We start from the raw sequence: 15,235 nt of genomic DNA on the forward strand, positions 1-15,235 counted from the left end.
TCTTCTTAAAACACTTTGCTGACCTAAGAATGGGCTCAAAACCCTCTTTCCTAAGTATCTGAAAGGCAGAGATGTGGCTAGGCAAAAGGAAGTTAAGTCTTTTGTCTCTTAGGTTTAGCTTTGTCTCTGGGGCTTTCCTCCACCTCAGTCTATATAGGAAAGCACATAGGAAGAGTTTTAGAATTGAGAAACTGGGTTACCTAGAAAACTTAAAGCCTTTGTCCATTTTTTTTGAGAGAATAACCCCTAAATGAATGATAACTACATGCAGTCTGGTTATTGGAAATTTTAACACTGACTCCCAGGGTCCCAATTTCCTAAGAGCCAAAAAGGTTACATTTCACCCCTTCTTCAAGGTTCTCTGGTATTTTTTTTAATTTCCCATAGCATTTTATTTTCCAAATCCACGTAAATATAGTTTCCAACATTCGTTTTTGTAAGACTTTGTGTTCCAAAATTTCTCCCTCCCTCTCTTACCTCCTGCCTTCCCAAGACAGCAAGTAATCTAATATAGATTAAATTTGTGCAATTTTTAAAAACCTATTTCCACATTTGTCATATTGTACAAGAAAAATCAGACCAAAAGAGAAAAATCCATAAGAAAAAAATACAAACAAAAAGTGAACATACTATGCTACGATCCATATTCAGTCTCCATCATTTTCTCCCTGGATGCAGATTGCATTTTCCATCCCAAATTTTTTGGAATTGCCTTGAATCATATTATTGAGATGAGCCAAGTCCATCATGGTTGATCATCACATAATCTTGCTATTTCTGTGTATAATGTTCTCTTGGTTCTACTCATTTCACTCAGTGTCAATTCATGTAAGTCTTTCTGAGCTATTCTAATTTTTTTTTCTTTTTTTCTTTTTTTTTTCCCCTGAGGCAATTGGGGTTAAGTGACTTGCCCAGGGTCACACAGCTAGGAAGTGTTAAGTGTCTGATCCAGATTTGAACTCAGGTCCTCCTGACTTCAGGGCTGGTGCTCTATCCACTGCACCGCCTCGGATATTCTTAAGGGAGTTTGAATGGTGTCTAGACTCTCTACAAACGACTCCAGCCCCATCAATGGTGTTACCTCCACTATGGAGGGTGTTGGTCCCTTCTGCTCCAGTTCCATTTAACTATTAACAGTTGGATTAGTTTTCACAAAGACATATGTAAATAAATTCAAAATATACATATGGTTCTTGTGTTGTTATGGAGAAACAATCTTCTGGGATTCATCAGTTGGAGATGGGTTTTAAACTTAGGTTTCTGGGACTGTGTTTTCTGTAGGGCTTGGGGCAAGGAGTAGAGCTGGGGATGGGGAGAGAAGCCAGAAATGGTGATGAACAGTCATTCTTGTGGTCACCTACCACGTGAGGAGGAGAGCAAAACAGGTTGACTGTGGGGCAAACCAAACTATGGCTGCAGGTTACCCAACCCCTTCCATCAAGGTTGATGTGGGGACAGTAAGCATTGGACCAAGAAGAATAAAGACTGATTTGCCCCTTGAATTGATGAGCATACATCAGTGGAATTGTAATGCAGCTAAAGGAACTGGATTCCCTTTCCTTGCCTAGTAGAAAAAAACTGGTTCAATATTCATATCTCTATGAAGATTTCCTGTCTCTTTGTGAGAAAGTAGATCAAAAAGAAGTTGATTCTGTCTCTGTAATCAACAAATCAAGAACCTTTGGCTGCTTCCTATCCAAACAAACCATTCTCTTATCATTGCTCTTATAAAAAGTTTAAGAGAAATGGTTTCTGGGTAATTAGTCATTCTATTAATTATTCTAGTGAATAATTAATAAAAGGGATCAGTGGCACTCTGCAATGCCAAAGATGGATCATGGTACTTCTTGACACTTATTTGTCCATGGCAGTTCCTGACAGGTGACAATAAACTCTGATTGGTTAATAATTAAAGAGAAGAATGAATGTTATATTGAGAGGTGGGTCTACTCTAATGAGGGGCTGGGGAACATGACTTTGATTATGTCATTCATGAACAAAAAGAGACTATTTCAAGCCAGACCATCCCCAGCCTCAAACAATGTAGACAGGATTTTATTCGTTGTTCCTTCCACGAGTGGAACAAAATGGGTTGGAATTCACCTTAGATCAACTTTTTTCTAAGGTTCTCTTGATGGCTGGCGATTTGGTCAATCTCATCCATCAGTGACTGAACATATAGGTTTATAGTTTCTGAATGAGGAAATAAGAAGGGAAAATTTCAGCCCTGATTTAATAATTGATTATTAATATGAGAGAAATAATTTCCTTTATCAGTCTCTGCTATTGTTTCACTTCTATAGAAAGAGATACAGAAAGAAATACATGATAGAGATAAAAAGATGATAGATGAAAAATACAGAGAGGTAGAAGATGATAGGTGGACAGAGAGACTGTTAACCCTTGTTGTGTGATTAATGCTGACAGGAATAATATTGGGGAAAGGTTTAACTTTCTGGCAAGGGACAGCTTTAGTAAAGCTGTGGTTCAGGGGAGGAGGAGTGGGCAATGACCCAACTGGGATTTGCAAACATAAGGGAGGCACCTTGAGGTAGCAGCCTTCGGCAAGCCCATGTTCCATAAATAGGAGCATCTGTCAAGAGATTCAGATTATTAGTGACTATAAATTTACCTCCAGATCTAGTAGAAATAAATCCTTGAGGCACAAGCAAGGTAAGACAGGAAAGGAGATATGTTCTTATCCCAGGGCAGCTTCTCATTTTTGTTGTTGTTGTTGGGGTTGAAAAATTATTAAAGAAGGTCAGCTAACTCCTTTGGTGGGAGTAGCTAGGTGGCTGAGTGGGTAGAACAGCAGGCCGCAGTCAGGAAGATGAGTTCACTGACCTCAGAGACTTCCTAGCTGTGTCACCCTAAGCGAGCCATTTAACCATATTGCCTTCATTTTCTTTATCTGTAAAATGAGCTGAAAAAGGAAATGGCAAACCACTTTGCCAAAAACAAAACAAAACTAAAAAACCTCAAATGGTGTCAAAAAATTGGACGTGACTGAAATGACTGAGAAACAACATTCTCTTAGTAAAATACTATACCACAGAATCTGTCTTACTTCCTGTTATATTCTCTATATTCACAAGATAAATAAAAAGTAATAGGGGGAGGAGTATGGGCACCTGGAAGAACATGAAGGGTCTCATGTATGAACTGGCACTTGAACTGAGCTCTACAGGAGGCTAGGGATTCTAATAGGTAGAGGTGAGGAGGAAGGCATTCCGGGGTTGGGGTCCAGCCAGTACAAGGGCACAGAGTGGGCAGATGGAAGGTCATGTATAAATGGCACTGAGAATGTCACTTTACCTGGATTGTAGAGTATACAAAAGTAAGTCACATGCAATGTCTATGGGACTTTAAATGAAGTGTTTATATTAGATCCTAAAGACAGTAGGGAACTTAAAAAAATTTTTTATTAAAGCTTTTTATTTTCAAAACATATGTATGGGTAATTTTCAATCTACCCTTGCAAAACCTTGTGTCTCAAATTTTTTCCTTCCCTTCCCTTCATGACCCCTCCCCTACATGGCAAGTAATCCAATATATGCTAAACATGTGCAATTCTTCTGTACATATTTCCACAATTTTCAAGCTGCATAAGAAAAAACAGGTTAAAAAGGAAAAAAAATGAGAAAGAAAAATGCAAGCAAACAACAACAAAAAGAGTGAAAATGCTATGTTGTGATCCACCCTTGGTTTCTATTGTCCTCTCTGGGAGTAGATGGCTCCCTTCGTCACAAGACCATTGGAACTGGCCTGAATCATCTCATTGTTGAAGAGAGCCACGTCCATCAGAATTGATCATGGTATAATCTTATTGTTGCCATGTACAATGGTCTCCTGGTTCTGCTCATTTCCCTCAGCATCAGTTCATGTAAGTCTCTCCAGTCCTCTCTGTATTCATCCTGTTGGTCATTTCTTAGAGAACAATAATATTCCATAACTTATATACCATAACTCATTCAGCCATTCTCCAGCTGATAGGCAGCCACTAGGTTTCCAGTTTCTTGCTCGACGAAAAGGGCCGCCACAAACATTTTTGCCCATGTGGGTCCCTTTCCCAGTAGGGAACTTTTTTTTTTTTTTTTTTTTTTAGGCAATTGGGGTTAAATGACTTGCCCAGGTCTCATAGCTAGGAAGTGTTAAGTGTCTGAGGTCAGATTTGAACTCAGGTCCTCCTGACTTCAGGGTTGGTGCTCTATCCACTGCGCCACCTAGCTGCCCCGAGAAGGGAACTTTTAAAGCAGGAAAGTGGCATGGTTAGGTGCTTTAGGAACAGCCCTTTAGTAACTATATAAAGTATGGATTAAGAACCATGAGAAAGAAAAAAAAAAAAACCAAGCAAACAACACAACAAAAAAGGTGAAAATACTACATTTTGATCCACAGTCTCCTTAGTTCTCTCTCTGGATATAGATGACACTTTCCAAACCAAGTCTGTTGGAATTGCCTTGAATCACATTATTGTTGAAAAGAGCCAAGTCCACGTGATAATTTTAAGACAGTCTTTTTTTCCCCTTTATTTATTTTTATTTTATTTTATAATAACTTTTTATTGACAGAACCCAGGCCAGGGTAATTTTTTACAGCATTATCCCTTGCATTCACTTCTGTTCCGATTTTTCCCCTCTCTCCCTCCACCCCCTCCCCCAGATGATAAGCAGTCCTTTACATGTTGAATGGGTTGCAGTATATCCTAGATACGATATATGTTTGCAGAACCAAACAGTTCTCTTGTTGCACAGGGAGAATTGGATTCAGAAGGTAGAGATAACCCGGGAAAAAAAACAAAAATGCAAATAGTTTACATTCATTTCCCAGTGTTCTTTCTTTGGATGTAGCTGCTTCTGTCCATCATTTATCAATTGAAACCGAGTTAGGTCTCTTTGTAAGACTGTCTTTTAATCTCCTAACCCTTTCCTTTCTCTGGTATTCCTTTGTATTTTCACCCAGAATGCTTTGTGGCAGGCATTACAATTAATCTGTTTTATCTATAAATGTTCCAACAGCTTGATGGTGGCATTTTTGAAGTTTAGGACAAACCTACTCGTGTAAAAATTGAATTTGAACAACAGCTCTCCTACATTTTTGCTCAAATGCCTTCTTATGATGCTCTAGAGGTGGGGGAACCTCCATAAATTCAGGGAGTCTGTTCAAGGGCTCTCATGAGCTTGTCTGTCCTCAAAGAGCTGTTGTGAGCACTGGGGACAGCTTTTTGTTTGTGGTCCCCTTACATTTTCTATGAGAACTCTCTACCTCCTGTCCTAAATTCAGAAGCCAGAGGTAAAAGGAAAAAAAATGCTATCTGGATGTCAAAAAAAGCCTAGGAAGGGAGGGTTTGATTTTTCCAGATGCAGGGTCACTTACAAAGTGAATGTGATAGAAACCATCATGATCATTCTGAAGAAGGGGAAGGTTAGGATTTCAGGTTGTTAGAACTAAGGGTTTGGGATGGGCTTTAGAGATGATCCAGGTCAGGGATTCTATTTTTTTTTTGTCTTTATTTTGTTTTTTGTTTTTTTTAGGTCAGAGATTCTAAATCTTTTCTGTGCCATGCATGGATCCCTTTGGCAGACTGGTGAATCTGCAGATCCCTCCTCAGAATGTTTTTTAATGTATGATATAAAATACATTGGATTACAGAGGAAATCAATTATATTTAAATATAGTGATGAAAGTCATTTTTCCCCAAATTTGTGGACTCCAGGTAAGGAGTCCGATGTAGAGCGAATGGCAGAACTAAAACTAGAATCTGACAACCCAGTGATCTTTTACCCAAATCATGGCAGATCCTAGGGCTGCCCCAAACTGACTCTGGCCCATGGCCTTGAGCTCAAGCTTTTTCCAGTCCAAAAGGAAAAATCTGCATAAAGACAATTCATTTCCCTCTTCGATGTCTTAGTTGACTGATATTCGAAAAGCATATAAATAACAGCAACAGTTATTTGATGAGATGAGAACTGATTAGGCAAATGTAAAAATTAAGGTCGCATTCTCATGCTACCTTCAGTGCTAACTTGGTATGTAAGCCTGCATAAGTCATTTAAATCTGTGCTTCAGAGAAATGGGGGAAAAGGGAGAAGAGAAAGACTGGGGGGCTGGGGAAAGAGATGAGAAGAAAGAGAGAGGGAGAGGAGGTTAGGATTAGAGAAGAGAAGGAAATATTCTTCAATCTTGACTCAATTCACCTCCTCTCTCTAGGAATAGATGGAATATTCCATCCCGAGCCCTTTGGAAATGTGGTCAGCCAGTGTGTTGATCGGAGTTACTAAGTCTTTCAAAATTGATTTATATAACAATATGGTGAAGATAATCAATGATTCTCCTGATGCTATTCACTTTTTTTTGTCTCCCTAGATTTTTTGTAACCATCTATCATTTTTACAGCATAAGAATATTTTATCACATGTCCAGCCATTCCCCAATTAATTAGTATCCTCTCCATTTCCAATTTTTTATCACTATTCCCCCATCTGAAAAAAACAAACAAACACTATAAAAGTTTGTCCATGGGTCCTTTTTTTTTTTTTTTTTTAATCTCTAAAGGGAAGCTATCCCCTTTGTGTTAACCATAAAAAGGAAAGTTCTAAAGACTCTGGGCCCAGGCCCACTAAACATTCTAAAGCTAGAACACCAAGATGCCGCCCAAGATGCCCCTACCCCAAGGCCCGAGTTCCCTTTCAGGCCTCTCACCTAGGCTCAGAAAAAGGCAGGTTTCTGCTATGGAAATGCCCTTTATAGGTGAGTTGGAAAGGAAATCCCAGGGAAACAGTTCGTCCCTCGTTACCAGTCTACATTTCCATAAACCACCAAGGGTCAGGCCCACTGTAAGCAGTAAGGGCCCAAGCCCCCAGGGCTCATCAGCCCCCCAGTTAAGTCCAGGTGACCAGAGAACTTTCTTTATGAACCTGCTATACTTACAAACATTAGTATCAATTTTAGACACTAAAAGATGGCCCTTGGAGGCCATTTGTTCCAACACTCATTTTTATAAATGAGTAGCTGAAGCCCACCGAGATCAAGTGGTTTGCTTAAGACCAAAGACAGGAAGTAATAAAGGTGGGATTGAAGCTAGCCCTTCCGATTCCAAATCTAGCACCTTTTTCCTTAGACCCCATGACTTTGGATCACCAGTTGTGCTCGGAACATTAGATTTATAAATTAACTTGCCTAAGATATTAAGAGGGGAGGGGAAGGGAAAGGGAAACTCAAACCGAACTGACCACAGCTCTTAAGACCCTGTCATCTGCCTTTTCATCATCATTGTCTTAGCAGAAGTAGGCCACTTGGCTCTAAGTAACAAAGCTGTTACTTTGGGGCATGAGAAAACTCCCAACCCCGCAAGAAGCAGCTCTGGTCCTAGTGGCCCCGAGTTTAGTCTGTTATCTACTGGATGATGTTCGATTCCCCAACAATGCTTCCTTATCACAACTTCAGTCGGAGAACATCTGAGAAAAGTCCCATTTGCCCAGAGTTTGGAAGAAAACAACTTCTGCCCCAGTCTGTTGGCAACCACACAGACCCCCATGTCCCACCTCAGTCCCTACATCTGCAAGATTAAGTCACTGTTTGGTCAAAGAGCCGGCTAGTTGTAGGATAAGACTAAGAACAAGGCATCCTTCCAAGGAAGGATCTTGGGGGCTCTCGAGAGATTCTTTTAAAAACAAAACCTAGGAGTTATCGAGGTGCGGATGGGGCACTGGATTGGGGGTTTTAGAGACCTGGGTACAAATGCTGCCTTAGATAACTTCTCGCTCTAAACAAGCTCCTCTTTTCTTTTTTGCTAAAAACCAAGCAGTTGAACTCTCAGGAAGGGACTTAAGGCCTTTTCCCTTTTATATCTGATCTCATGAAATGGATCCTTGTTCAAAGGGCCAGGAATAAAGCATCTTTCTCATGGCTATTATGACGATAAAGTAGCGAGCTCTCCTTACCTAGAGGCATGGAAACAGGTTGGATGGCTTCTTCTCTGGGCATTCTATGGGGTATTCATGGTTCAGGAAGAAATGAAAACCTGATTGGAGTTCGTTTATTTGGAGATTAGTGAGGAATCTTGTTCCTGGGATTGGGGCACAAACTAGATGTTCTCTGCTCTGGTGCTTCCTCATCCCTACCCCTAACTCCACAACAGATTTTTATGATGGGGTGGAGGGGGGGGGGTTGTTCCCCTCCTCTCCCCAGGATCAGTCCAGGAAAATACCAAGTGAACAACTTGAAAGCCAACCTCCCTTGGCCGGTCCATTAATGTTAGTTTGCCACACCAGTCAGACAGAGCTTCTTTTTCTTATTTTTATTGGCCAGCAGACAAATCAAGAAGCACTGTTGTGCTTCCTACAGAGGAGGACCAGGGCCATGATGACTAAGGTAAAAACCGAGACGGCAATCAGGGACAGGCCCAGGCCAAGGGCTGCGTACTTTTCCACGAAATCCGGGTTGGGCTCCCTTGGGGTGTGACGACTGATGTTCATTGCCAAGAACACGGGCCCAACAGTGAGGTCTGCCTCTCTCGCTACGGGTGGAGAAAAAACATAAAATTCACGACTAAGCTTAGAGCAGGGCTTAAAACCAGACTGGATGCCCATTAACCATTGCTAAATTTAGCCACGAGTTGTACAAGCCACAGTTCCAGAGCTGTAGGGGACCCTGGAAGCCATCTAGCCATTTTACAGATGAGTAAATGAAGGCTTAGACAGTAGAGATTAATCCAATCTGTCCAGCTAAGTAAGCAACAGAATCAGATTTTGATTCCAGATCGTCCTACTTTATTAGGAGTGCCTCTCAGTAATTATAGGGGAAGCCGTCTCAACAGGTGGAGTGCTGGCTCCATGCTTGAGACATGGAAGCATGGGTAGGATGAAGATAAAGGAACTGGGCCCCCCGATTCTCTTCATATCCATCTCACCTTGCTGCTGGTGGAGGGAAGCCATTCTCTTCCAGGGCTTTGCAGAGATAGGAAGTAGGCCCCTGGAGCCCTTTGGGTTTTCACAGTTTTTGGTGTTGCAGCACTTGCAGATCTCAGGAGATCCTTCCACTGGAAACCAGCTGGAGAAAGATGGGGGTGGAGAAAGGGGGGGAATGGAAACAAGGAAAAAAAAATCAGTTTTACTCCAAATCTCAAAAAAAGTAAGGGAGCCATTGAAAGTTTGAGGGATCAACATGGTCAGTCCTGAGCTTTAAGAATATCATTGTGGCACATGTTATATAGAAGGTGGATTAGAGATTTAAGATCTGACCGGCCCTGGCCCTCCCTATTCCTCCTCCCAAGACCCACTTACCTATTGGTGGATTTGTTGAAGGAACAGGCCTTGTTTATTTGGTCTGGGGCTTGGTCAGCTACAGTGACCCTCAGGTGGCATGTAATGTAGATCTAAGAGAGGAGAAGTTGGGTATCAGGGAAGGGCAAGAAAACATGGGGACCTCATTTACTCAGTCCAGGAAAGAAGAGTTACCAATTTCCGGGAATCTTGGACAAAGTGGAACACATCCATTGTGAACTGGAGGATGTCTGGCTTAGGCCTGGGGGCTCTGAAGGCTGAAGAGGATTCAGAAAGGCCATCTACCAGGCACCTAGAAGGACAGGAAGGTGTTGAAGGGACGTGCTCTTCAGGAGCCACGTCTGGGCCCGAAAGAATGAGGGACGTACCCACGGTAATCAATGATGCTGTAACGGGGCTCCGAGTTCTTGTCTGGACTCAGGGTGGCCACACAGCTGTCGACAAAGAGCTTCAGCGCCACGTGGCCGCCCGTGTGGACTTCAGCCTGAAGGTGGGCTACGTCACCCAGCTGGAACTCGGCCGAGGTACTCTCGGCCGTCCAATCATCTGGAAGGCAGGATGACCGTGAATATTATATACATATATTGAGAAAGCAGTGGCAAAGTTTTTTTAATTCATTAGTTTTTCTTTTTTTATAATTCTGAATTTAGATCTATAACAATGAACTTTTCCACATACAAATTAGAACTGGATGAGAGATCACGTAGGGCCCCTTCCCACGGCCCTTCAACTTACCGTTCATCAAGTGCAGAGAAAAGTCAAGCTTCTTTTCAGAAGCTACGGTGGACCTAAAGGGCACCCATGTAGGCTGGACAGCTCTGCTGCTTACATTGCCCCACCTGGAAGAAGAATCAAAGCAAATCTGAGCAGTCCAACCCATGTGATCGATCCTACCTGAAGGACAACTAAACATTTCCATCTCCCCATCCTTCAAAACATCTTGTTGGATCTGTCCATTTGGGCTGGCTATTTTCTCTCTCCTCTTACAGAGAGACTCCTTGGGAAGATCATCTATAACAAGTACTTTCATTTCCTTACTTTTTAGCTTCTTAACTCTCTGCAATCTGGCTTCTGTCACATTCAATTCTAATCTGATCTTTCTGATTCTAGGCCTAGAGATACCTAATAATTTTGGAGAAAAGAGTTCAAATTCAACCTCAAATATTAATCCTGGGCAAGTCACTTACCTCTGTTTACCTCAGTTTCCTCAACTGTAAAATGAGAATAATAGCACCTACCTCTAAAAAAATCACTATAGGGCTCAAATGAGATTTATAAAACACTTAATATGGTATCCGGCTCAAAGAAGGCACTCTATAAATGCTTAGTCTCCCTACCCCTTTAATTGCTCTAAGAAACTTCTCAGTCCTCATCCTTCAACCATCACCTTCTTCCCGATATCCTCAGCTCTCTAGGTTTTCAATGAGATTACTCTCTGCTAGTTCTCCTAACAGTTCCTTCTCAATCTCTTGCTGGGATCTTCATCCAGGTTAAATCTGATGACCATAGTTTCTGTCCCAGACCCTCTTCTCCCTCTATTTTAGTGGATCATCTCATCAGCTCCCACAATTTCAATGATCATCTCTAAATAAAGGACTTTCAGATCTACTTGTCTATGCCAGATCTGTCGACTTCCAGTCTTTCATCTCCAATTACTTATTAGAAATTGCTGAGTGGATTTCCCTAGACATCTTAAATGGATCATGTCCAAAATAGCCTCTCCCCCACACAAAATTTTTTCTGTCGATTACCACTATCCTCCCAGACTCTCCTTCTCCCTCTTCCCCATCTACGTTAGGTGTTTCTGGTTAGATATTCTCATTTCTCAGATAAAGAAACTCATAAGGGATAAACATTTTAAAATAAAAGACATGGATATACATTGAAACATGAAGTTGTGATAATGTCGCCTTCCAGCTCTAAACCCTATTAATAATGACTCAAACAATCCTGGATTGATGCGCTTACCTCGTTATAAAATGATAATATGGTTATCCCAAGTTTATCAGGGCTTCTACTCCCTTCAGCCTGGCTGAACATGGCTACATTTTCCCACCTACCCCACCCTTCACTCAAGAGTTGGGTCGACTTGGAAGTATTTTCAGCGACTTAAAAGAAGTCTGACCATCAGGCACCTTCACTTCCCAAAGTCTTGGAGACTGTCTGCCCTCGGTAGAACTTCCAGAACTGACTGGTACCATGACTGACACTTGACAAGCAGCTTCATATTAGCTTCACACTAAGCAGATAAGGAATGGGTGACTTGACAAAGTCAAAATGGAGACATCAAGGTCAAGTTAGGTAGACCTATGCTCAGAGTCTATCTTTGAGACTTTATACAAGTTTTGACGTCTCCAAGCCTTAGTTTCTTATTGGAAAAGGAGGAGATTGGACTAGACAGGCCCAATATCACTTCCTGATTCTACAAAAATCATGGATTATTTCTTGGTAGAAGGACCAGTCTTGTTCTATCATTTAGTGGCAGAACCTTGAGCAATACTTCTGGGTCTCAAAGGGACCCCTAATTAAAGTACGATTACCCAAGTAAGTGAGGATGGTAAAGAGAAGGGAAATTGGCAGTAAAGTCTTAGGGGATCAGAATGTGATAAGTAGGAAAACAAAGAAAGAAAAATTACAGGAGGGAGAGAAGAAACTTGAGAAGTGTTTTCATTTGGTTGGCTTGTTTGTTCGTTTTTTTCTTTACTCCATTTTACTGAGGAACCTATTTAGAAATTTTAAGCTTTGAATAGCTGTGATTTATAAAAAGAGAATAGCCAGTGTGTCTAATGAGCACTCTATCTTTAAGAAGGGAGAAAAGCAGGCTGCCATCCGATACAGACCTAGGATAGTAGCATTCAATGGGAACTTCTGCTCGATTAGTCCTTAAGATGGTAAAACTTCCAATTGGGTGTGGGCGGTAGAACAAGCTGGTGCGGTATATTAGTCCATCTGGAGTTACCTGCAAGAAACAGTTAAGAGGCTTAATTAACCTTTATCACAGTTGGTTCTAATTCAAGTGCTTCCATATGAGGTCCCTAGATATCCCTCCCTTCAAAAGACAACCCTTAACCCATACTGTAGTCCTCCATTGCCTTTGAACCTGGTGAGAGGGTTAATTAGATGGCAGTCAAGTAGCTAGCTCGCTAAAGAGGGAGGGTTTGGTCTTGTGCTTCCCTCCAGGAACCTGAGAAATGCTGCTTTCACTTTGTGGGATACTCCCTCCAAGGATTGCCACATGGGCCCAAAAAGGCCAGGGTTATTCGTTCCTGTTGCACATGAGCCAAATTCTGACAGTGCTGCAAGACTTGCAAGCCTCCTTCTTCGCACCAAACCTGTGAGACACTTCTTTAATTTTATAAATGAGAAAGTTATACCTTATGCATCCATCAATCAACATTTATTAAGCTCTTACTGTGTGCCAGGCACTAAGCCAAGCCAAGAGTTAGGCTACAAATAATAATAAAGTTCCAGCCCTCAAGGAACTTACAATCTAATTACAAAAGACAGAATACAAAAGAAAGCTGAAAGGCCAAGGGGGGAGGGAGGGAACACAAATTAGAGAAGTCCCCAAGTAGTGCAGAAAAGTGAAAAAAAAAAAATCAGACTATTCCTTGCTAAACTCCTTCCTTAAATGGAGGCTTTGGACTTGGCTCCAATTAGAGAAACAGAGAGTAGTGACTGATGTGAAGAGAGCTTGAACAAGCTCTTTACTGTTAACTGCCGCTTGATTTTTCGTTTTACTTCCCCCCCCCCTTTTTTTTTTCTTTTTTAAGCCCAGGATCACAGTTAGTAAGTGTCTAAGGCTGGATTTAAACTCAGGAAGCGGTTTCACGATTCCAGGCCTGCACTACCTAGTGCCCTTAGGTAAATCTTAACTATTATTGTTGTTGTTGTTGTTGTTCCCTTTCCCATACCCACTTCTTAGCCAAGTGGCCCTGGGTAAAGCACTTTACTTCTCTGTGCCTCAACTACATTATCTGTAAAATGAGGGGGATCAGATGACCCTTAAGGTTCTTTCCAGTTCTAGAGCACTAATCTTTTTCTTCTTAAAACAATTTTTTTATTATTTTAGTAATATTTTACTTTCCCAAATACATGCAAACAGTTTTCAACATTCACCTTATGTCCCAAATTTTGTGTTCTAGATAAAACTAATCTTTTCACCCAAACTCAATTTATCACTCTGGGTTTCAGTTTCCTCATCTGTAAAGTGGGAGTGTTTGACTGGATGAACATCACGAGCACTCCAGAAAAGGGACTCGAGCCGGAGTTTTCTGCAGCTCCGAGGCTGACCCTGGGCTCGCTCTGGTTTGGGTGCTTCCAAGCAGGGGAGAGGCAGTTCACAGCAGGTGGGAGCCAGGAGAACCCACGATTCCCTAAGAAAGGGATGGGAGTCTTACCTGAACCTCACTGCCACACTCATGGAGGCCAGCCTCAAAGGTGACGACCTGAGCATCTTCTTGCACAGCTGCAGGCTTGCAGCCCCCCAGGCCCAGGCTGAGATCCGTGGCTTTGACCAGCTTCCCGGTGCCAAACAGATCTCTTTCAACGCTCACCACCATGTGGGACTCCAGGCATTGAACCTGCACGAACCGTGGAGCGTGGGGAGCCTGCCAAGAAACCCCGGTAAGCATCAGGAGCCAGAGAAAGAGGAAAGGGAGAAAGCTGGAGGATGCAGGAGTCCTAACTCTCCTGAGAAAGGGCCAAAGACAGACTCCTCGAGCCATGTCCCAAAGCAGGAACCAACTCTCCCAGCCACACTCGGAGCCGGGCTGCTTCCAAACTATCCCTTGGGGAAAGGGTCTGGGGGGGCTGCTTATATCCAGAAGAACACATTGTTCACACCTGTGGGAGCTCCTAGCCCAGCCCTACCCACTCTGAGGCGTCCCACATTTACCGGCTTCTCTCAATCAGGTTAACAGCCAAGCCTGTTAACAAATCTTTTCTGAGCAAGGAGCCCAACCTATGCTCTTGGGGAGACAGAATCCTTCCCAGAGGTCTCTGGTGGTCTGGCTGGTGGCGGTAAGATTCACTCCTGTGGAACAGCAGACACGGGCAGGATCCAAATGAGCCATCATCTCTGGGACTTCCAACACCCAGGGGAAAAGATTCCCCATTTTCTCAGCCCCTCCTTCTCTCCTTTTTAAAAACACACTTCTGTCTTATCTCTAGTGGCTCAGGAATTCACTAGAGATAAGAGCTAAAGATCAGTAAGAAAAAACAAATGTTCCTGCTACCTATTGCCTATTAAATTGCACAAAATCTGGATGATTAGCAAACCCAACTATATATATGTATATGTATATATCTACATGTATATATATGCATAAATACATATATTTTATTTATTTCATTATTTCTCAATTACTTTTAATTTTTAAAAATTAAATCATTTTTAACTTTTGAGTTCCAAAACTCCTCCCCTCCTTCCTACTTCATGAGAAGATAAAGGATATGAATTATACATATGAAATCTTGCAAAACATATTTCCCTGTTAGCCATGTTACAAAAGAAAACATACACACAACACTCTCCTCCCCATTAAGAAAGTTTTTTCTTTAATTGTTGTTTGCTTCAATCTGCACTAAGAATTAATGAGTTTTCTCTCTAGAGGTAGAAATCATGGATCCTTTGGAATTATCTTGGATCATTGTGTTTTTTTTTTTAAGATTTTTTAATTTTTTAAAGATTTCTTAAGAGTATTTTAATTTTCCCAAATATCTGCTTAGTTTTCAGCATTCATTTTTGTAAGACTTTGTGTTTCAAATTTCTCTCCCATCCTCTCTCCTGCGTCTCCAAGATAGCAAGCAATCTGATATAGGTTAAACGTGGGTGATTGGATCATTTGTCTTGATCAGAGTAATTCTTTCACTGTTAATCATCATTACAACGTTACTGGAATTATGTACAATGTTTCTCTGTTTTTGCTGACGTTATTCTGGATGAATTC

The 15,235-nt window shown here is 41.6% G+C and overlaps 1 protein-coding gene across 1 annotated transcript; it reads right to left on the reverse strand.

Moving 5' to 3' along the window:
- Window positions 1-8,284: 8,284 nt before the first annotated feature.
- Window positions 8,285-14,057, reverse strand: ZP3 (zona pellucida glycoprotein 3). Its single transcript, XM_051991881.1, has 8 exons — window positions 13,685-14,057; window positions 12,125-12,243; window positions 10,020-10,123; window positions 9,653-9,830; window positions 9,459-9,576; window positions 9,285-9,376; window positions 8,912-9,051; window positions 8,285-8,518 (listed from the first exon to the last, which is right to left on the reverse strand). Exons 1-8 carry the CDS (start codon window positions 14,009-14,011, stop codon window positions 8,319-8,321), a joined length of 1,278 nt encoding a protein of 425 aa, XP_051847841.1. The 5' UTR covers window positions 14,012-14,057; the 3' UTR covers window positions 8,285-8,318.
- Between the last annotated feature and the right edge of the window lie 1,178 nt (window positions 14,058-15,235).

The sequence above is a fragment of the Antechinus flavipes genome, chromosome 4 (assembly GCF_016432865.1).
Source record: "Antechinus flavipes isolate AdamAnt ecotype Samford, QLD, Australia chromosome 4, AdamAnt_v2, whole genome shotgun sequence".
NCBI classification, from domain to species: Eukaryota; Metazoa; Chordata; class Mammalia; order Dasyuromorphia; family Dasyuridae; genus Antechinus; species Antechinus flavipes.